At 40.7% G+C, this 22603-nt stretch overlaps 1 protein-coding gene across 1 annotated transcript in view; it reads left to right on the top strand.

The window, feature by feature from the left end:
* thsd7ab (thrombospondin, type I, domain containing 7Ab) overlaps positions 1 to 22603 on the top strand; it is a 178919-nt gene that overhangs the window by 86792 nt on the left and 69524 nt on the right. The window contains exons 7-9 of the mRNA XM_074652872.1: positions 1307 to 1510; positions 6164 to 6358; positions 12354 to 12600. Of these exons, the coding sequence (XP_074508973.1) occupies positions 1307 to 1510; positions 6164 to 6358; positions 12354 to 12600 (646 nt within the window). The remainder of the gene's footprint in view (positions 1 to 1306; positions 1511 to 6163; positions 6359 to 12353; positions 12601 to 22603) is intronic.

Genomic DNA, 22603 nt, shown 5'->3' with positions numbered 1-22603 from the left:
ACTAAGTGCCTGTTGTGCTACATTGACCCAGAAAGCTGAGTTTGCAGCTGCAAAATCTGTCGTTCTTCCTGCATCCGGCACCATCATTTGACGTGACAGTGACGTAGTTGGATGCAAGGAAGAACTACAGGCTGCTTTTTCAGCATGGATGTCTCTGGGTAGCCAGGGGGCACCGTGCTTTAGATGCTGCTCAAAAACGCAACTGAATTGTTCTCTTCGCTTTTACAGTGATCAACCGTTTATAGTGATCAAAAAGCTTGGGAAGGAATCATTCCTATACAAATGCTGTTTAAGTAATTTACTTATAGTAATCAAGTAGTTAGCTTACAGTGTTCATTTTGGGCCTTTTCATACATGACATACATATGGAAAAACATTTTAACACTACGTTAGACTAACGTTTTGTTTTGTTTTTTATTTTACTCTCTTGATACTTTGCTCGTGGACCGTCTGCTCTCCGACTGGATATCTGAAACTGATGCTGCGTGCACATTGATATCATGATGGGAAAAGGAAAGTCATCTCTGAATGAAAAACAAATGCGAAAGGGGAATGTGGATTGATAATGCCTGGTTACGCAATGCCCTCAAAGTGAAACTATGCCGATCCTCAACCGGCTCTGCGGCACACACATGCAGACCGGTGCCCGTCTCCCTCCATGCCGCTAACGCCCAATGTCAGCTGGGATTGGCTAGGGTTGTTTTTATTGTTTTTGTTTGATGACTGTGTGGTATCGCTGACTATACAACAAATTGCCCCTAGGGGATAATAAAGTTTTCCTTAACCTTGAGCCCCCCCTGTTACCCTGAATAGGATAAGCGGTTACAAATGATTGGTGGATGGATACAAATAAAATGTTTTTGAAACTGATACCAACCCTAGCATTAGTTTTAAAGTCTTTTTTTTTGTTTTTAAGATTTTTTTTTTGCTTCTTTATTTCACAGATGACAGTTTAGAGATGGGGGAGAGAGAGATATGCGTGTGACATGCGACGGGACGTTGCGGTTATATTTCTTGCGCTCTACACAGGCGCACATTAATTTTAAAAACGTAATCTCAAAAGTAACTAGCAGCTAAAGCTGTCAAATAAATGTAGTGGATTAAAAGTTCAATATTTGTCACTGATATGCAGAGGAGTAGAAGTATTAAGTACTTCTTGATAAATTACTAGTTACCTTCCACTTCCCACTGTTTATCATTCACACGAGAGAAAGCGTTCTGTAAACATATTGTTGATGTAGATTTGATGTGATTCTAAATGTAGAACAGTTTGTCACTTGTGATGACGGTCTTTATATTCTTTCAGGTTTCAAACTGAGAAAGCGTCAGATCACCAACGTGCCAACGGGAGGGCCTGGAAACTGTCCGCACCTGGTGGAGGCGGTGCCGTGCGACGAGCCCAGTTGTTACGACTGGGAGCTGGTCGGCCTGGATCAGTGTGCTCCTGACGAAGAGAAGCCGTGTGGCCCCGGCGCCCAGCTCCCACAGGTCCAGTGTGTCAACAGCAACGGTGAGAAGAGTTCGAGAATCCAGTCTCATTATTCAAGTTGACATTATCGAGCAAGTTCCCACTTGCTGCTCGCTCATCCTTAAGAGTGCGTTGTGCTTTTGACCCACCTCCATTTGCGATAAGAAGTGCAGGCTTGACCTTGTGTGCAAAATCCCATATTTTTCGAGATCACCTCTCCACTGACCCTCTAACTTTCGCTGTACACTCTCTACGTGAGGAGATTTCCATGAGTGGGCTCCATTCAACAACTTTGTTAGGAGTTCTCTCCAGACTCCTCTCCCTCCAGCCCTCCAGCCCTCCCTCTCTCTCTCTCGCTCTCTCTCTCTCTCTCTCCCTGTTAAACCTCTCCCACTTTAACGCTCGCTTGATTCAGCGTTGCCACCTCTCTCACGCTGTCTCTCTCATTACAGTCTTCCTCTCGGCACGCACAATTAAACCTTACTCTCGCTAAATCAAATCAATCCTCCGTGGCCACGGGTCTTGGAGTAGCTAGTGCCCTTTGCTGCTCCTGATTTTTACTGCTACTCTTTATGACTGTAAATCTTTAATATAAGGGTGCAGAGAGGCTTTTCAGACTCCCTATTGCCTTCAGGTTGTGGATGAATGTTTGACAAAATAAGGCACAATACATTATTGATTTTGCATTTTTCTAGGCAAGGTGTAGATTACATACCGTTTATATTTATTCAGCATGTAAAGTTAGAACGTGCTGCAGGACTGGGAAACACACGTAGTTCCGAATGTGCTCAGTAAATCTTAATTTTATGATCCTGTGCGGTGACTTTGTTCATGTTTTCCCCACTAGAGAGCTTGATTTGTCCTTCTAACGTCTCCCACAAATCACAGTTCATGCATCAACTGCAGGTATTTGGTGAAGTTGTACCGCAGGACTACTCTGCACTGTTCTTTCTCCCCCTGACTTTGGTTGATTGATCCCTCCCACATTCACTCCCTCATCTGATGAAAATTGATTTGTTCTGTTTGGATTTTCACTCCGCTTTTCGCCTCAGAGAGTTTTCACTGCAATGTCAGCTGTATATTTTCTCCCAGTGTGTCCCAGTCATAAAAGAAAAGGCCACACAGCCGGGCCCCAGACAACAGGCGAAGGTCGATACAAATGTTATTGAAACTGGCTATTGATATTCCCCATGCTGACTGCCCGCCCACTTAGGCAGGGAGCCGTTTCTTCTCTGCACACTAAGCATGGAGGTTTTCCTCTCGTAGTGGGTGTTCTGCTCATTCATGTTTTCACTGTGTGAGCCTGAAAACCGCTTGAGTCCCTTGTCACTTCTTATTTTCATGCCTCCTCAGTTCAGTCATGATTGGTTCGCTGCATGCATAGCTGTCAAAGTGACATCTTAATGCAAAGTCAGGCCCCAGTCTGACTTTTGAAACTCCTCCGCTTGAAATTTCAATTCAACCACTGAATGGTTTACATTTTCCTGGGTGTATGCATCGCTTTCAGTGAGGAAATATTCTCTGCTTGGCTCATTGCAGCGCATGAAGCAACACAGAAAGGATATGTGGGTTAATACAATCCACTTAAGGCTGATGCTAGGAGCTCATTAATAAAACATGGACGTTAGTGTAGAAATGTGAGAATCCCATGTGAGTTTGCTCTTTCCATGTTCAACGCCACTTTAATATGGAGAGTGGCCAGAGTCCAGAGTGCATCAATATGAATATATAATATACAGATCATCCATAAAAAGGGTCATAATCAACTGTCATGTCAATATGGAAAACATAAGTGAAATGGTTTGAGTTTTTCTGTGGCAGTTTATGTAAATCCAGGAATATATCAGGCTTGTCAGTGGTCTGAATGCTGTTGGCTATTTGTGGTGCTTAGTTTAAAGATTGTTGATGCTTTACAGGTTCATTGATGCAGTCTGTGATTAAACATGATTCGCAAATAAGGTTTTACTCAGTTAAGTTTGGATTTAAAGCTGCACAAGGCAACATAACAGCCTGGAGACTCTAATAGACGACAAGAGATATCTGGCTTTATAACTTATTCAATTATGTTAATGTTAGCTATAAATCTTTGAATTAGATGTCAGTAAACTCCATCCTAATGTTTGCAAACCTGGCCTGGATCAGGATTGCTTTATAAATATATATAGAAAGTTGGATCACTGGGTCAATAAATGTAGCTGGACAGAATTCACTCCTGCTGCTGTTTAGGAAACAGTTTGTATTTTGTTTGTACTGTACTATTTCAAATCTTCAATTCATGTCGGCAGATTTCCTTTCTTGTTTCTAACCCGGCCACATGTCGATCAAAGTATGCCAAGTTGATACTTACTTGCGCAAGTTTGGAGAATATATCCTTCCTAAGTTGTCTCGGGGAGAACAGACGTCTTGAGAAAACAAGCACGTCTCCACAATTCAAAAATGAGCTGTGCGCTTGACATCGCGCCATCAATTAAGACGCACAGATGTTCATTTTGCCAGCTGCTCCGACGTCTCTCTGCTGAAGTGTAGTTTGTAGGGTGATAATCTAAATCTTGCAATGAATCTTTCAGCCCCTCAAGTTTATTCTCATTGCCCAAATTACCACCAAGTGTAGCTCATGTTCTCCTCACGTTTGGAGTTTGGTTTTGGGATTTATTCCTCAATCACAAATGTACCAAGAAGGACAAAACAATGCACACTGAACAACATAATTTAATTTTAATAAACCAATATAATAATAAGAAAAGGCTCTTTACGTTGATATAATGTAACACAAACAGGGTGATAAATGGGATGCTTATGAGGATATCTTGGCAACATTAAGGTTTCATTTTTAATAAAAGAGCTATATAGGGTTAATTTGTTTTACATGGTGTGCTAATATAATAGGCTAATATCAGTGCAGTACCTTTATAAAAGATTCCCCTGATATGACTATCATCAGTAATTGCCTGTTATTAAAATTCCTTCTATTCTTTTATGTAATACCATGAAATTACATCTGAAAATACTGTGATTCAATACCTGGAAACACAGATGGTAGTTTCTCAGTAACAAAGTTTACCTGGAAACACATCTGGAATTTTCAAATAAATAACCAATAAACCGAATTTGGAAATGCAAAACCATCTGTTTTAACTTTCAACAGAAGACTTAAGACCCAGAAAGCCAAAACCAAGGAATCATTACCTGGAAACACAGATGGTAGTTTTTTATGTGATAACTGAATCGTGTCTGGCTTTTTCCTTCATTTTTATGCCTCAGTTTCAGCATCATTTTTTATAATTACTGATGTTGGTTTACCGAAACACCATTAGCATTAAACATGACTATAATATTACTTCACTATCACTAGCATAGTACCCTAGTTTCTTCATTATATGATATATTTACTAAGATTATACACTATAATTATACCATTATCATTAAGAGCATGTTGATATGATATATCCTTATTATTGTGAGCAGATTACAGTATAATTACCCCATTTTGTTTCTAACCATTGTTACCTTCTTACTAAAGTTAAACCCCAATCTACAACTTCATATAAGTGCCACTGTAAGTAAAAAAAAAAAAAAAAAAAAATTACGCAGCCGCAGGAGGGGGCAATATTCTGAGAAAAAAAATCTGAATTCCCGATATTAAATTTGTAAATTTACGAGTAAAAACTTAAATATTCTCTGAGATTATAAAGTAACAAATTTGTGAAGAAAAAAAACCTCGTAAAAAAATTGTGTTTTTCTTTTTTTGTCAAGGAACCACATTGCTTCAATTTGCAAGGTTAGATCAAACTCATCACACCACAGCCGCTTGCCGTGTGTTATGCCTGCTGTGGATGAACTAATCAAATTATACTTTGCAATTGGATTTAGCATTAAGAGAATAGAGTGGTGCAAGAATGAGTCCTAAAACCCGGAAATGAGTCAGCATTTTTGCACTTCCGGTTTCCCTCATCTCAAAGTCAATGTTTTTTTTTAAGGGGTTATTCTATGATATAAAATATGTCAGTAAATATCCCACTCGTAAATTTGGAAGTTTTTTCGTGTCGTAGCGGTTGCTGACAAGTGGCTAAATGAGACTACTAAACGTCATCACGCCGACTCGACTGCCTTTACAGCCTCGTTGTGTATACTTGCGCTCATGCGACTGTGGTGTAGTTTGTTAATAGCCTAACGTTAGCTTTTTACTTCTGGCATTGCATTTACTCTTCAAAAATCATAGAAGTGGTGTTCATTAGTGAATATTATTGCTGAACAAGATGTTTAAGTATCATAAACGCTTGTTTGCCACAGAGCTTATTTATGTATATTAATCCAAAATGGAAAAATCCCATTGGCTTTTTGTCAAGGTGCGATGCTAACTTCCTGGTTGGCCTGCAAAAATAGGTCATCCCTTCACCACTCTAGCATCCGGACTTTGAAGAGACTTTGCCATAAATTGGGACTCTTAATTTTGAGTTTTTCTCAGGATATTTCCCCCCCTCCCTTCTAATTGTTTTAACCTACAATGGACCTAATATGCCATCATAATATTCTTACTCTGTTGCCATAATATTACCCCATTGTTAACTTGATATTAGCTGGTACAATGTAAACTGACAATATGGGTGTATTGTATTTTAAAATGCATCTTCAGTCTGTCCTACTTTCTTTCCTCTCAGATTTGATTGTGTTATTTTCCATCACCGTTTCCTTCAGGCGAGGAGGTAGACAAGAATCTCTGCACGTCTTCCTCGGCTCCAGAGCCCGTGCCCTGCGAGGTGCCTTGCTCGCGGGACTGCGTGCTCAGTGACTGGACACCGTGGTCTACTTGCTCTCAGACCTGCTCCAGTAAGACCATCGAGGGGAAGCAGATGAGGACACGTTCCATTCTGGCCTACAACGCCGGGGAAGGTGAGTCTCACCTGCAGACATGTATGGAAATATATGCAGATGAGGCCTGGATATTGGCTTAGTCATGGCCTTTCAAGTCGTCCTTTGCTGTCACTCACTGAATGTCTGGATTTCACACTTGTCTGCATGTGCATTTGTCCTTATCTCAAACAGTGTGCTTATCAGTCCTAGTGATTATTTCCGTTGGTCTGTCTCCTCGTCTGACACTTACTTTTTATCTGTTTCTAAGATCATTTCCCCGCATACGCTCTGGTTTAAATCTCTGTGTGCGTCTGCTTGTCTTTCTGTCTTTCTTTTTGTCATGTCTCCAAACATTTTCCTGCGTCTTATCTCTGTGTGTGTGTGTGTGTGTTTGTGTGTTTTCCTCACAGTCACTGCGATGGTTGTGGCGTGGATCACAGTGATGGAGGGTAACAGTTGTAATTAGAGTTTAGCTGGTAGCTGTTTTAAACCTCTAGCTGTGTGTCTGTACACGTAGCAAAATGTAAATTGTTAGCTTGTTTTGAGTTTTAAAAACGACATTATCATAACAGCTTTAGGGTGACTTATAATTGATTTAAATTAAATTCAGCCAGTTGTATTACAGTCAGGGCTTGTTGGCCATGTGTGAAATAGCTTGAATGTGTTTTCCGTTGTTCTGCAGTTGTATTACTTTCTGTACTGCATGTCTCACCTGCCACATTAACATATTTTATATCTGTATTTATTAAAGGTCTTTCTCGGGTGCCAAGGTTTCCAGAACTTTTTGGTAAACTTTGATGTTAGACTAGAAATATAGTAGCTGTACTTGTAGTAGCTTTAGAATGGTTGAGAAATTCAGGAAATCACATCAAACGTTGTCCTGTAGGGATGCACGATATATATCGGGCCTGATAAATTACCGGCCGATAATGAGACATTTATATTGTTATGTATTATTCCGATAATTAAATTAAAGCCGATAAATTATCAGCTGATAATACGAAGCCGAATTGCTTTCATTGACTTAACAAGCGCAGCATCTACACAGACAGAGAAGAAGAAGAGCAACAAGCGCAGCTCGCTGACTAGAGAGCCAAACATGTCGTCGCCGGTGTGAATGTTTTTCACAGTTTCAGAGAAAGACAACACGATGCACTTTGCAATATATGTTTTTTGATGTATTTTAATCGAAAAAACACTTAAAGAGTCACAACTGTTCTTTGTTTTTATTGTGTTAACAATAGGGATGTCCGATGGATTTGCTTAGGTGAAAGCTATGGAATATTAAATCATCCATCTTTGTTCACTACATCTTAAGGCCCTGACACACCGAGCTGACGGTCGGCCGTCGGATAGTTTAGGGCCGGAGGTGAGCGTCTTTTGGCGTAGTTTTTGAGGCATCACAGATCGTCGGCTGTAGCCTGTCCGTGTCGTGTTGTCGGACGATTCAGCATGTTGAATCGGCCGCGGCGCTCGTCGGTGAGAGAAATCACTCTGATTGGCTGTTCAGCTTAGATGAATCAGTGCACGAGAAGAGAAACAGTAAGTAAAGTGAAGAGGAAAAACACAAAAGGCTCTTCTCATATTTCATCTTCATCTCATCTGATCAATCCAACACGGATATTTTCACAGCGACATCTGGAATGAAGCTAAGTGTTGAGTGAGAATGGTGTGAAAATGGTCAGCAAACGCTGCTTTGTTTCATGTACGTATCATAACAACGGCTTGTATATCCGCCGTGCTCGGTCTTCCGTTTTCCCTTTTTGAATGACGAATACAGGCTACTGCGACCTGCTGGTGTGTTGAGCTATTTTCTCTCACACAGGCGCAGAACGTACGTGTTAGTTGGCCGTCGGTTGTAGTCTTTGCGGTGTGTTCGAGTGCAACTTTTTGGCCAAGATGTGAGGCGACGCAACGGTCGGCCTGCGTAGCTGCTAGTTCTCTGATGTTGGGTTGGTGTGTCTGGGCCATTAGCCTATACTTTCAGGTGTGCATAAACTACAAGTTTTGAACTTTTTTTTCAATTAAAAAAACGTGACATTATCGGTTGTCTTATCGGTGTCGGCCACGAGAAGCAGGTAATTATCTGTTATCGGTGTCGGCTGAAAATAATCCATATCGCGCATCCCTAATATCCTGCTCTCTGTTCAGACACACATCTTTATGACATACTGAACATATACTCACACACATACTCAAGAACAATAGCTTTGTCTCTCCACCACAGGTTCCCCCGCAGAGTAGATTATCTGATTAGATTTTGAGCTCCTTAGCAGATTTTGCAGCTCCTGTGTTGCATATTAATGAAGAACAAAAAAATGTTGAAACTACAGGAACTTCTCAAAGCTTTCAGATACAGGGTTCATATTAATAAGCAACCAATATGTTGGCATAAAATCCTGTGCTAATTAATACATTAATATGCCTAATTAATGACCTATTTAGCATAACTGCTTACATTTAATTCCCAGTGATTATTATGGGACTTTGTGAAGCCCAAGTGCCTCTTACTCTTTCAGCTGACTGATAGTCAAGACGCATGCTAAGTGAGAATGGCCCCAGCTCTTTGTGAACGAGCCAGCAAACTGTAATTTATCCTGCAGCAAACGTGAATAACTGGCCTTGGTTTGTTATGTGGTTTGTTTCCTGTAAGCTGTTTCACATTTCCCCTCATTGTCCAACATGCAGCTTTTCTAGGTCATTGTTCAGCAACAACTCATTTGAGGCACCATGTCATGCTAGTGTCGGGAACGGCTAGCATCGCCATCGTTGTTAGTCAGCTAAGTTGGCATGGCGCAGTCAGCAGAGCGGTAGTCATGCTCAGTAACCATTAGGGTGAGATTTGTCTGAGTTGGCAGTCTGTGATTCAGGCCCAACTGTCGCGTACACCGCCGCTCATTACGGAGCTGGCTCTCTGTCAACTCCGGCAGCAAAATACAGGTGTGGAGGACTCACAGTCCCGCGATGCCTCTCAATCTTTGCTGAAAGCCCTAAGTGTCGGCAGTTACTCTAAACCAGAGAGAGCTCCATCGATATGACCGACTGACTGACTGACTGACTGACTGACTGACGACTCACAAGAGAAATGAGAGAGAGATAGGTACAAATAGAGGAAGAAGATTTCCACATGCAAAGAGCTCCATACAGTCTGTAAACACACCTATATGTCTGTAGCTACCAATACAATTAAATAAGATTAAATAGAAATCCATAAAACCTCTGCTATAATGCTGTTTTGTTTGTTTTTTTACCGGGAATTGTAGCAGATAATTACTGAGTGCAGGTTTGCCCTTGAAGTCCAGCTCAGTGGCACAGAGTTAAATGAACTGTGTGGCGGCCAGACTGCGAGAATTAATGGCATAAACATTTTGGTAATGATAAAATGTAGCACCTTTTAAGCAAGAACTTATATTGGTAGAAAAGTACACGTGCATTTATTAGGGCTGTCAAAGTTAACCTGATCGCAACTTGCGATTTTTAGGTTGTAGTGGGCTCATGTTTTAAAGCTAGAGTGAAGATACTGGTATCATATGAAACTAAGAAACCTAAGGAATCCATTAGTACCAACCATGTCATACTATCTTGTCGTGACGGAGGCTTAAATAACGCTCCAAACTTACACTAAATTCTGCTGAAATTCCTTTAAAAGAAACAAAATGTGCAATTAATTTGTGATTAATTGTGATTAACTATGGACAGTCATGCGATTAATTGCAATTAAATGTTTAAGTTGATTGTCAGCCCTAGCATTTATAGGTACATACTGGCTGTATTAATAGTTGTTGAATTAAGATTTACAGTAAATTCAGAAGGTAAGAACAACTTTTGTGGGGAGGGTTATCTGTATTCAGACTTGTGCTTTTCATAAGCTTAAATTGATTTCTGGGCGGCATCTTCAGAATATCGAAATCACACACGTCCAGCTCACACCTCCAAAGTCTCCAGGATTTTCTTGAGTTGAGTGTTTCTGGGAATTGGGGTTTTCATTACAGTAAGTGTAGCCTGTAACATCAAAACAAGCACTTAACCCCAAAAGCATTTGGCAATAGAATAAGAGGATTGATGATACAAATATAACATACACAAAAGCCAGGGACTTTAAGCACGAAGCAGTAACAATGACATTGATAAAAATGAAATGGAAAATAAGATAACACTATGAGCATTTGGTTGTGTTGAACATTCACAGTTAAACACATAAAATCCAGCAGCTTCAGATAAATCAATCAACTCAAGCATCAGTGTGTAGCCTCAGGAGAACAAATGCTCACATCTTGAGGTTTTAAACCTTGAAACATTTACAGCTACTTTACAAAGTTGTTTATAAGTGAAATTCCTTGCTGTTGCAGAGCATTAAAACTGACTGAATTTGTTTGACCAGATTGGAAGATGTATGTTTCCACTTGATGACGATGAATGAATGCAATCCTGGTGTGCTCTTGCAAGTATAGCTATTATACCTTTACATATAAGGTTTAAAGGCTGTTGAAAGCATTTGTTAAACAATAGAACAGCAGGGAACTCTTCTTATAAAGAGGTTTAATGTGAGTGAGTGTAGGTTTCATTCAGTGGGTCTCACAGATTCACGAGTTTCAAGGGAAAAACAAAAATCCGTTAACCCCAATTGTCAGACAGGTGTGTTGGATTTAATAGAGCTCCTTTCTGGAGTGTGCATCACATAGTAAAAAATGTGCTAAATAGCAGATAACTGTGGACACACCTCTCTTCTTCATTGTGCCCCATTTTGGGGAAAAAAAGCAGTATTCTTTTTTTTTTGAGTTGCATATTTTCATATCTAACACACACTGTAACATTAGTACTCATTTTGACTTGTGTTCCTGACCACTCAATGAATGTCCAATATTCATCCCCCTTATAAGCTCTGTTTTGGTCTCCTCCCACTCCTGAGAGAAATATCTGGCTCTTCAGCTGCTAAATGCTCAACTATGTTCACCAACTAGTCACTCACTTTGTCTGTCTGCTCTTTGGTGCTGTGTCGGGAGTGTAAACTAGGTTTATCAGAGCTTTTTTTTGCTGAAAACAGAATGGTGAGTGTAAACCAAAACAACAGTAAAGTTGTGGACCATAAAGCTAAATCAATGAGTTGAAATAGACTAAAAGGTAGTGTAGAGTTAAAGGGAAACTACTGAGTCTGTTGGTTTGTGAGTAGAAGCTACTCCTTTCAGATTACACATAGTCATTTAATCCATTTAAAAAAATTTAAAATATATTGATTGTTGCAGCTTTAACTAATGGGGAAAACACCAATTTTTGAAATTGGTCCAGTATTGAGCGAGAGCGCTGCTAAACATGCTACAATGTAATTGCTCAGGGCAACTTCTCACCATCAATGAACGCTTGTTTTTGACACTGACAGGTTCAGATTGTTATTATAAGTGTCTGACAACATAATGGAAACGACGCTACGGAGAAATGAAACGTTCTTCTTACTTTCGCTTTCTATTTGTTATTGTCATGTGACTTGTTGCCAGAAGACAACGATGGAAACGTGAGTGAGAGTTGATGAGGAGTGCCTGTGTTGTCAGCGTTTGTTGTGTTGGAGTACAGAAAGCGTAGCTTAGTGTTACCTAAAAGACTTTCAATGTCATGGCTGATTTCAACGATGTGGATGCAACGCAAGATTTCACAACGAGGCTTCTCCAAGCGAGACACACAATAACAAACAGACCGGATCAAGCGAAAGGTAAAGAAGAAGGTTGTATTTCTCTGTAGGGTCCTTTCCATAATGTTGTCAGACACCTATAATAACAATCTGAGCCTGTCAGTGGCAAAAACAAGCACTTTTAGTGGACATAAATTGATGATGAGGAGTTGTCCGATATGATTACATTGCAGCCTGTGTCGCGGCTGCTGGCTGCATCGCTCTTGCTCAATACTGGACCAATTTTAGAAATTGTTTTCCCCATTAGTCACTTAGACACAAAAACATGGGAAAATAGGATCCAGGTTGAATATTACCAAAGTTACCCTTTTCATCCATTCTTCATCTTCACTGTGTTTTGGTGTTCCTCAGGTGGCGCGCTGTGCCCAAACAGCAGCTCCCTCCAGGAGGTACGGAACTGTAACGAACACGCCTGTACAGTTTACCACTGGCAGACGGGGCCTTGGGGCCCTTGTACCGAAGACCCCTCCGCCTCGACCCTCAACACCTCCACTGGTGTCCGAGCCAGCGGTGACGGTCAGGGTCCCTGCTCCATGGGAATGCAGACTCGTAAAGTCATCTGCGTCCGGGTCAACGTGGGACAGGTGCCACCCAAGAAGTAAGCTCTTTTTCCTTTTTTTCCTACTTCTCTCAAACACTTGGCTTTTTCAACCAGTGGTGTCTGGTCTTGTTTTTCCAATGACGCACTGATGCAGCGGTCTTATTTTGACTCACTGGTTATTTATCGCTTTGCTAGTTTGTAGGTGTTAATAACTGTGAAATCAGCTCCTGGAGAATAGTGTTGAAATGAAGATTGCTCACTCCTCAGAGCTGAAATCCACCGGCTTTGAGTTCTCAGTCATGTGCCATCAAGATCCATGAGTAGGCACGTTTTCATTTCAAACAGCTGATTTTACTGATTTTGACGCCCTTATCTAAAAAGAACAAAGGTATCAGTTAAATCTAGAGCTGCCGTTCGGAGAATAGGGGACAGGGAGAGCTTTGGTTATCAGCTGATGTGTGAAATAATTTGAGCTTCTTTTGCTTTGCGTTGTTGCTCGATGAACAAAGAAAAAGGTTAGAATGATTCTTCAAGCAACAATTAAAAAAGCCTTTCTTACATTGTGAGGTCAAACAGTGATCTGTGAGCATCTGTGAGCATCTGTTAGCGAAGAGACAAGTCACTTTGTGTTTCTTGATTTGAAGGCACATCAGTGGTAAACTGGTAAGATTGAATGCAACGTGAAGATATCTGTGTGACATTGAAAACAAGCGAGATTAAAAACAAAAAACAAAAGAAGAGTCAGGAGGTGAGAGACAGATGAGAGAAGCAGCAGTGTTTGGAAGGAAAGTGACAGCAGGAGAGTAAAGTGAGTCAGAGAGAGAAAAAAACAAAAACAAACCAAGGAGACGCTGACGGAGCTGGTTAAGTAAGCAGAGCAGACACTACGTGAAAGTTTACTCCCAATTCATATCTTCGCTTCGCAGGCGACCGCAGATAAATAAATAATCTCTCCGTCCCAGAAAGCCTAATTAACCCTGCCGTTTTGGGCGCTGGTAATTTCTCATTGATGATAATGACAGTAATTAAATGGGATTGATACTTTAAGGCAATTTAATCATGAGGCAGATGAGAGACAAGATGTTTGTGGTTAGCTCCGGAAACCACACTGCATGAGGCGGATTCAGAGTATGCTGTTGAGTTAACGTCTGCCAGACAGATCGGCTCTAGCCCGGTGTCAGTTATGCGCGACTGATTCACTCGACAACAGAAGATAAAGGATCTGCTTGTGTCCAAATTTGTGGGAAAGAAACTCAACCAAGATTGATTTGCGAAAAGTCCAAAAAAGCATGTTTAGTTTCTACCTCTAATTCAAGACCAGTAGACTCCTCCTCCTTCTCCTCCTGTCCTCCCAAGTCTGGTTATCAGTGAGGAGAGGAGAGGCACATAAATTATTTAAAGGGTCGGAGTGTGTTGTGTTTCATAGAAAAGCGCCACATGATAAAAATGAAGATTAATGTTCAGTTTTCAGTAGTGGTTGTTTGAGCGGCTGACCCAGACGCTGCGGCTGCACTTATCAGGCTGCGGAAGAGAGGTCGAAGTCCAGGATGTCTTTTTATTGCGTGTGTTTCATTTTCATATCCACACAGAGACAAACACAAGCCCAGCGGGTTGGAGAGTAGCAGGGGTAGACGTGTCAAGGGTAATGGCATTGAGTAGCTGACAAAAAGGGGTTTCAGTCGATTCGCCTCCATTATCTTTTGTTTTTCGCTGGTCAATAACTTTATATAATCAAGTATCATTTGTAATAAGGGCAAAAGAACAACATGTAAAAGCATCACTAATGACGGGTGAACAGAGGATATTTTGCCAAAGTGGACTCCCATCAAGCACCTACTCACCCTCTCAGCAGGTGCTCATTGTTATTGACCTCGGCTGAGTCGGTTTGAGGTTTTGGGTAATGAAGGTCACACACTTTACTTAAAATATGCCAGGAGGTGTTTGACATTTTCAACCTGTCTGTACCATTTAATGTTGACTTATCTGACATGCTATTACCACAGGGCATCTTTAATGTCTTTTATGGTGTTGTTTCATTTTTTTTTTACAATAATGAATGAATCAATGTGGCAACAGATTTCAGAATAGAGTCCATTAGACCAAACAGACTGTCAGATGAATAAACAATGACGTACATGAAGTATGTGACTTTAACGTCCACTGAAGCTTCTGCTCTGCTGAAGAGATGAATAAGAGCGGCAGATTAATACAGTCTCCTCAGTGCTTCACACAGATTGTTGTTTCAGTGATTCGAGGAATAGGAGAATTGTTCTGGGATGTTTAATTGTAACATTCGCCGGTGATTGACTCGTGGCTCTCATAGACAGAAGCTGGACAGCAGACTCCGACTCGGCTCCGATTGGTTGTTTTCCTCCGGTCTATGAAATCCTGCAGATGCTGTTAAGGAGCACCGGAGGATAACGGAGGAAACAGAGGCACATATTTTTTTTCAGATTACCTGTCTCATGCACTACTGTCAGGATATAGTGACCGTTTTATGAAAAATAACTTTTTTAAATCTTATTTGCTCCATTTCTACCCATGGACAGTTGAGCTGTAGCACTGAAGTTGCAGTCGGTAACTTTTCGCAAATATGATGAAAAGTTATTTTTATAAAACTGTCACTATATCCTGACAGTAGTGCATGAGACGGATAAACTGAAAAAAAAATGTTTCACCGCGCCCAAAAGAAAACAACAAATCAGAGCCGAGCAGTTTCTATAGCAGCTGTCAATCACTGCTCGCAAAACTCGTGGATGCTGGTCACTGTCAATCGGCAACTGTCAAACTAGGCGGCGCTGATCAAATGTGAATCAAAATCCTTTTACTGTAATGCCTATTTCTCACCTCCAATGTTTTCAGAAACTTTTAGTGTCCTGCTTGTGTTAACGTGTGCTCCGGCCGGTAGGCGGTGCTTGGGTTTTAGATCGACCTTTCTCAACATGGCGGCCGGGTCACATACTTTCTCCTTTTACAGCTTAACAATAAACTAAAATATGTTTCTGAAAACATACCGACAGTTATATACAAATTATTTTTTTTATCATATTTGCTCAAAGTTACCTACTGCAGCTTTAATGAGGTTTGGAGAAACCACCTTTGTTTCATTGCAAACAATAGACATGCACATGCTAAATATCCTTGGGCCAGCAGATATTTTTGGGTCCTATCTCAGGAAACATGATCAGATTTTGGCGTCGGTTCCCGGGAAATAACAGGATCTCAATTCCCAGAATTTCTAGCATTCAACCACCAATCCACGCTCTACAAGAACGATTAAACTTGTGTTCTGTTAATAGGATACACTGACACTGAGAAGTTTTGTTCACAGGCTCTGATTTGCTTGTAATTGAGGAAAGTGAATAGAAATAAACCAAAACAAAGCAAAGAAAAATAGTCCACTATGGTTTGGACACCAGAAAAACAGCCTGAGTTTCCTTCAATAGGACAGAATGACAGCAACTCTGAATGCTGTCAAACAGGAGTCTCTCCACAGACTGCGAGGCTTCTTTTCACCTGCCTTCATGGAGCAGCGGTGCTGTCCGTGGTGCTGAAGAAGCTTCCCTCATTCTGACTCTAACAGTATACTATGCCTCAGAATCCGTTATTATGTCCCTTTGTCTGTACTGTGACTGTTGTAACCCTTCAAAGATGTTGTTCAAAGTCTTTCGGTGGATTTTCCTCAGGCCACTGTCACTGGCAGGGGTCCTGTAACAGGCTGTAAGCCAGCATGTAGACTTCCATTGTACTGTGACAGAAAGAAGCTCTCGGTGTGTACAACATTTCATTCATTTATCTAAGCCGTGAACACATAAAAGTTTTAGTTGTTACCCAGAACTATCTCTCTCTCACACACACACACACACACATAGAGAGAGGACATAAAATCATTTGAACACCTCGTGGGGAAATGACTTTGACTCTTCAGCTCGCAATGACAAACGCTGCCATCAAGATGGGTCCTATTAGTTTGATTGCCAATTAGCCGCATTTGTCAGCTATAAAAGAGGTCTGGCAATCAGCAAGTTTTCAAATCAACATGAGACAATTAACAGAGCTGGAAGAGGCCAAATCATCTGTACTTAACATGCATGAGCATTGGTTGAAAAAAAAAACAAATAAATAAAACGTATTTAATATGTCGAGGGGAACGGTTTTGAAAATATGATAACATGCAACAACGCAAACTGCAGTGATTAAGATGAACAGAAGTCACAAGTTGACACTAACATCAAGGTTATGGATATTTACAAAGGATAAAAGGTTGAAAAATAAATCTTGTTGGTATCTGGTTTAATAAAACTGTCGAAGGACGGCAGCATCAATCGTTGCCCCAAAGCGTCAGGTGACATTGTTATAGAACAGTGAAGTCCGTGTAGGGAGAAGGTCAGGGTGGATGAATAGCTCAACAAAACGTCAGACTTTAACACAGGAGGCTCCTGTTTGTGTCACATTTTCAACCGACAAGAAAATGCAATGATAGTGTTTATCAAACACTAACAAACTGCATTGGTAAAGATTAACAGTCGGAAGTTGACAATAGCCGTCAGGGGGGTGACATCAATGGTATATAGTATATGAAGGGATGATAAATACACCTTATTGTGATGCATTGTATTATTATTGTAATACACCTATTTGTAATATATACAGAGCCGTTCCCAAAATGAATATTTTTTTTTACCATTTTTTCTCTCTCTAAATGAATCTTCTTCCCACCCGAAACACTTTCAGACCAACACAAATTTATAAGTTCCCCATCCTGATAAAAACATCAAGATCCCAAATAATGTAAAAATGTTAAACAGGAATTGAAGCAAAGATTACTAGAGCCCCCCAGACATGCAATTAGTTGCCACTATTCTGTGAGTCAATCAATCATTTAAGGCATTCCTCAAGAAAAAAAAGATATTCCCTAATTTTAGCCCCTCAGATGTAAGAATAGTCTGCCCTTTGCTGTTACATTTGATCATAAGCTGAATATTTTTTGGTCCCAGACTGTAGAACAGAGAGAACAAGCACCTTGTAATAATCTCCCTGAATTACTGTATGAGAAACTGTAAGGAGCACTTTTCAATATGCTGTGTTCACGCTACGACTCGCTGACAATGTAGCTGGGGAAGCTTGGCCGTTTGGTCGCTCATAGTGTGAACATAGCACTAGGGTCAAAGTTTAACAGTTATCAGAGAATAATCAGCAAAACAATTGACAAATTTTAATAAGACACATACTAGTAGCGTCTAGTAGCCTCCAGAACGTCCCTCCTCGTCGTCAGAGATTCTCTAACTCTGTTTAACTCTACTGGAGGGATTAAACATCGTTCTTTCAAAAGATATTCCCTCATTTGGTGTTTTGATGATGGTGGTGGAGAGTGTTTAATACGTTGCTCAAAAGAGTTGTTCAACTGGCGTGAGATCTGGTGAATGTGACTTCTCACTCCCAACTCAGATACCAAGTCAACGTTGACTTATTTGACCTTAGTTTTGTTACCTAAGTTCCGTACTTTACTAACGCCAGTTACTTAACAAGTGTACTTATTTTACATAACAAACATACTTATTTTAACCCAAACCATGATCTTTTCTGAAGCCTAACCAAGTCCTTTTGTTGCCAACCTAAAAACTAAGTAAACCTACGTTGGAAGTTTATTTTGAAAAGACACTATGCATGTTACGAGAAGGAACTAACACGTCCAAAACTGACGCTAGAGGGGTACCTAGAGCGTCATAGTTTGAAGCGTAGGGCCACTGACTAAGAGTCGGTATTTGATGAGTTGGGAGTGAGAAGGTGTTGAATGTGAAGACCAGAGTGTATAAAATATAATTTTCATACTCATCAAGCCATTCAGTGATCCGCTTGTGCCCTATGGGAGCATCTCTACTCATTTTTTCAGGTTTTCCTTTAACCTTAACCTTGTCTGTAGTTGAGTAAAGGTTATGGGCTTTCATGAAAGCGTTTGTTACTTTTTCATTACCCCTGTAGATTTGGCAGACCACAATGGCACTTGTTGTTTTTTTTAAGCCCTTGATTTGTACTTTTCTAGACCAAAGCAAAAGCATAAAGATGCAACAGCTCTGGCTTCCCGGCCATCTGTTGCTCAGAGGCAGTGTTTCCTAGCCCGCACCCAGGAGTGACTTGATATGTTTTTTTTGTTTGTTTTTTCTTCGCTGCGTGTCTTCATCTGGCAAAATCCAACTGGCAGGTAGTCTTGATCAGTGCACCCATGGGATCCCAGCAGAACAAACAAACATGGCCGCCTGCACCCCGCATATGCAGATGTGCCCTGTCTCATTCATCGAAGGATCTGAGCTGTCTTCCTCCTGCAGCCTGAGGCAGTGAACCTCTAAGAGTGCATGTCTCTCACACACACACACGCACGCACACACACACACAAACACAACACTAACTGTCAAAGCCCAATAGAAACGGGAGACACAACATAGACAAATATGTCAGTGCCTCAGGCTTGGGCTGCTATCATCCCATCGAGAAAGCTGTTGTGGTGTGAGGGAGAAAAAAAAAGACCTAACAACGTCTGCTTATTGATTCTGACAGTCTGTGTGCTGAATGGTACCAAATGTGTGTTTGTATAATCACATTGATGCTGTGGAATTTGTGAAAAAGGAAACTGAATGATTCATGGTTATGATGTTCGACAGTATTAAGCCCAGTCAATCATCTGCCTGCCGTGTTTTCTAATGGAGGCTGTGTTTATTTCTTGTGTCCGACTGTGATAGATAGCTTAAAGCCCTCGAGAAGGAGGCCAAAGACACCACTGAAAGGTTCCTTGAAGAACTGCAGCTGTTTTATGCTAAATTAAACAAATGATGTTCTTGTTTTGTAGTCCATAATTTTGATAATGAAATTAATTAGGTGTTATCTTTTCCCACCAGACCTTGTTTTTTTATTGTGTGTATACACACAGACTCTCTTTAAAAACTACTGACAGTTCTTTGCTTTGAATCTTCTCTCTTCATCCTGCTCAACCATCTGCTCATTTTTTCGAAAACACAGCCTCTCGCTGAACAGATTACTCAACGCGCTAATAGCAGCAAGCGAAACATAAGCATTAGCCTGGCTGCTCGTCTTAATGTTGTGCTTTGGGACAAGCTCCCGGTGCCATGTTGTGCATGTCCTCGCCTCACTACAAATCATGACATTTAAAGATCATTATGAGATTGAGACACTGACTGGAACCAGCAAGTCGGTTAAAACCACATGCCATTACCGGATGGCGTCATTCATTTCGGTGTGGTGCGTTTCCACGGCGATAAACACACAAGTGAAGTGTTGAAAGAGGAAATTGTGGGATAGAAAAATGGTGCAGTTAGGATAAGATACCCAAAGCGCCTTGTAAACAGACATTTTTTGTCCTCAAACAAACAACCAAATCTGACAAGCAAAGACAATATTAGAGACAAAACGACAACAGGAAGAATAAAGGAGGACAACAGTGCGAACAGCAAAATGTATACATAATAAAAAATGCATAAATAACAACATTACAGCTCGCCTTCACACCCCCACGGACAGAGACTTCATTGTGTTGTTAGTATTCTGGCTGGTATTGTGATACGCCAACAAACATGGCCTGTTTTTTTTTTTCCAGAAACTGGAATGTAATTGAATTTTAATCATCTAAATTTGGATAATACCCATCATTAGTTGGGCTACAATATAATTAGACTAAAGGGGGAACAAAAGACGAGGTTCTCTGTAGAGGGAAACCTGCTATGAGTCAACTCCTTGACCTATATGTAAAGCACTTAAAACACACAGGTTGGATAAAAAGGGGATTACAGGGAAACTAAACCAAGCTTGATGTTGATTTTTATATTAAAAGAACAGAAAAAACACCCATTTCTGTTCACCCTGTCCACCAAAATCTGAATTTAGTCAGATATGGAGACTTAATTGCCCACAGGGAGTTACCAACCACCCAATCAGTTTTTTGCACCAACTGCTCGCAGGCTTTGTGCCAATCCCAGCATGCAGCTCACACCAGTCTGTGAGCAGGCTAACACATAGACAAACAGCCAAACTTCACATTCACACTTATGGCTGATTTAGAGTCTTCAGCGTAAAGGAAACAGACAGAAAGAGAGGAAGAACATGCACAGCCTAACCCAAACCGTGATCCACACCATTTACTCCACACAAAAAGGACCAGGATTCAAAACCAGGACAGAACAGAGTCCTGAACACTAGTGAACAAAAGGGTGTTTCCCCCCCTTAGTATCAAATGATCACAGAACTACAGTAACTAGCTCATTCATAAATATGCATGCTGTGTGTATATCATTGCCATCACTTTAGTAAGTAAGTATAACATTATTTACATAGCACTTCAAAAAACAGGGTTACAAAGTGCTTTACAGTTGAAATATTTAAATCAAAGATGAGCAAAACATGTTTAAGGAACAAGAATAAATTGGGGCAAGGAGGCATCAATGAAATGCCTTTTTAAAGCCGTTTCTCACCAGCGTGATTTGAAAATGCGGTGCAGGAATGACAACTATGCACATCGGGTCCGGTGCAAATTATCTGTGTTCCATTTTCGTCAATGAGGCCAATGAGTTTCCTCCTAAATAGAGCTTGTGTCCACTCTACACAACAAAACCTATCAGGACAGAGAATGTCTAAGGGGCTAATGTTAATAACGCAATACATAAACTAATCCGACCCCAAATTTGATGCTAACACTGGCTGTGGTGGCTAGCCCCGTTCAAGTGCATATCAGCTTACAATCTTCATCGTGTCCGAGGTTCTGGGTGATCTCAAGCCATATATTGTCCTTTATTTGGTTGTTGAGGTTGTCGTTCATTATTGGGTGTTGAGAAGGGGACTGAGCCATAGTTATTCCGAAACACCAAAAGTCCGAAAAATGTCCCATCTGTGAGTATCCCCCCCCCCCCCCCCCCCCCGCACGAATGGGTGTTCAGGCATTCATGAGAACCCACAAAATGTGTTTTTATCATTTTCAGTGCAAATTTCCCAGACTGAAATCCATGCTTGGTGCGAAACGGCTTTAAGACTAAATTGGTCTCGAGATGATTCGAGAAGTTCAAACAAGCTTAATGAAGGTGCTTTTGGCAGGGAACGTTCAAAAAAGAAGAAAGGTCCAAGGCACTATGGAAAAAAGTTAAAAAAAAAAGCCTTTAATCAGATGGCTTTTTCATGGTAAAATTCTAAAAACATAGACAATGCATGTAGCGGCACAAACAGCCTTTCTTCTTTTTGATCTCAACAGTTTGTTGACCACCAACTGGTTCATGATCTAAGAGCCAGGACAGCAAAAGGTCCGTCACCACAAGTCTTGAACTTTGAGCAGTGCTCAACCAGGAGCCCTGGTTCCCATGACCTTAGAGACCAAGTGGACCTACAGTATATAGGATCAGCGACTCACTGGTATTATATATATGGTGGAGCCAAGTTGTGTAAGTAAATTATGAAGTAATTAGACAGATTTTGAATTGAATCCCAAAGATAACAGAAAGCCAGTGTAACAAAGAAATTCAATTAGAACTTCGACCTAATTGTAGATTTGCTACGGCTTTTCGCCTTAAACAGGAATGTAGTGCATTTATTACAGTGAGATATGAGGAGATAAAACACACGTTGTGGCTGATTTATTTGAGCTCTTAGAAAGATAACAAGGGGCATAGTTTTGCAATGTTTATTAATTGAAAATAACAGGACTTAATAACGGACTTAAAGTGGCAGTAGGCAGTACATTTTTGCCATCATTGGGCAAAGATTCCATAATAACCTTTCAGCATATTGTAATTCAAGTGTTTCAGAGAGAAAGCTTTCCTATTGGTTGTGCTCCGGTCATGTGACCAGTGCTTGGCGTTCCTTCAAGAGGTCTCAACATGGCTGCTGGGTCACAAACTTTCTAATTTTACAGCTAAGCCGTGCACTACAAGATGATTCTGAAAACATTTGAGGAGAGAAATAGGCATTAACGTAACATAATATCGATTCATATTTGATCAGCGCTGCCTAGTTTGACCGTTTGGTCGGAGTTTGCGAGTGATTGACAGCCGGCTCTCATAGACAG

The sequence above is a fragment of the Sebastes fasciatus genome, chromosome 12, assembly GCF_043250625.1.
Source record: "Sebastes fasciatus isolate fSebFas1 chromosome 12, fSebFas1.pri, whole genome shotgun sequence".
Lineage (NCBI taxonomy): Eukaryota > Metazoa > Chordata > Actinopteri > Perciformes > Sebastidae > Sebastes > Sebastes fasciatus.
This window is presented reverse-complemented; position numbering and strand designations above follow the sequence as displayed.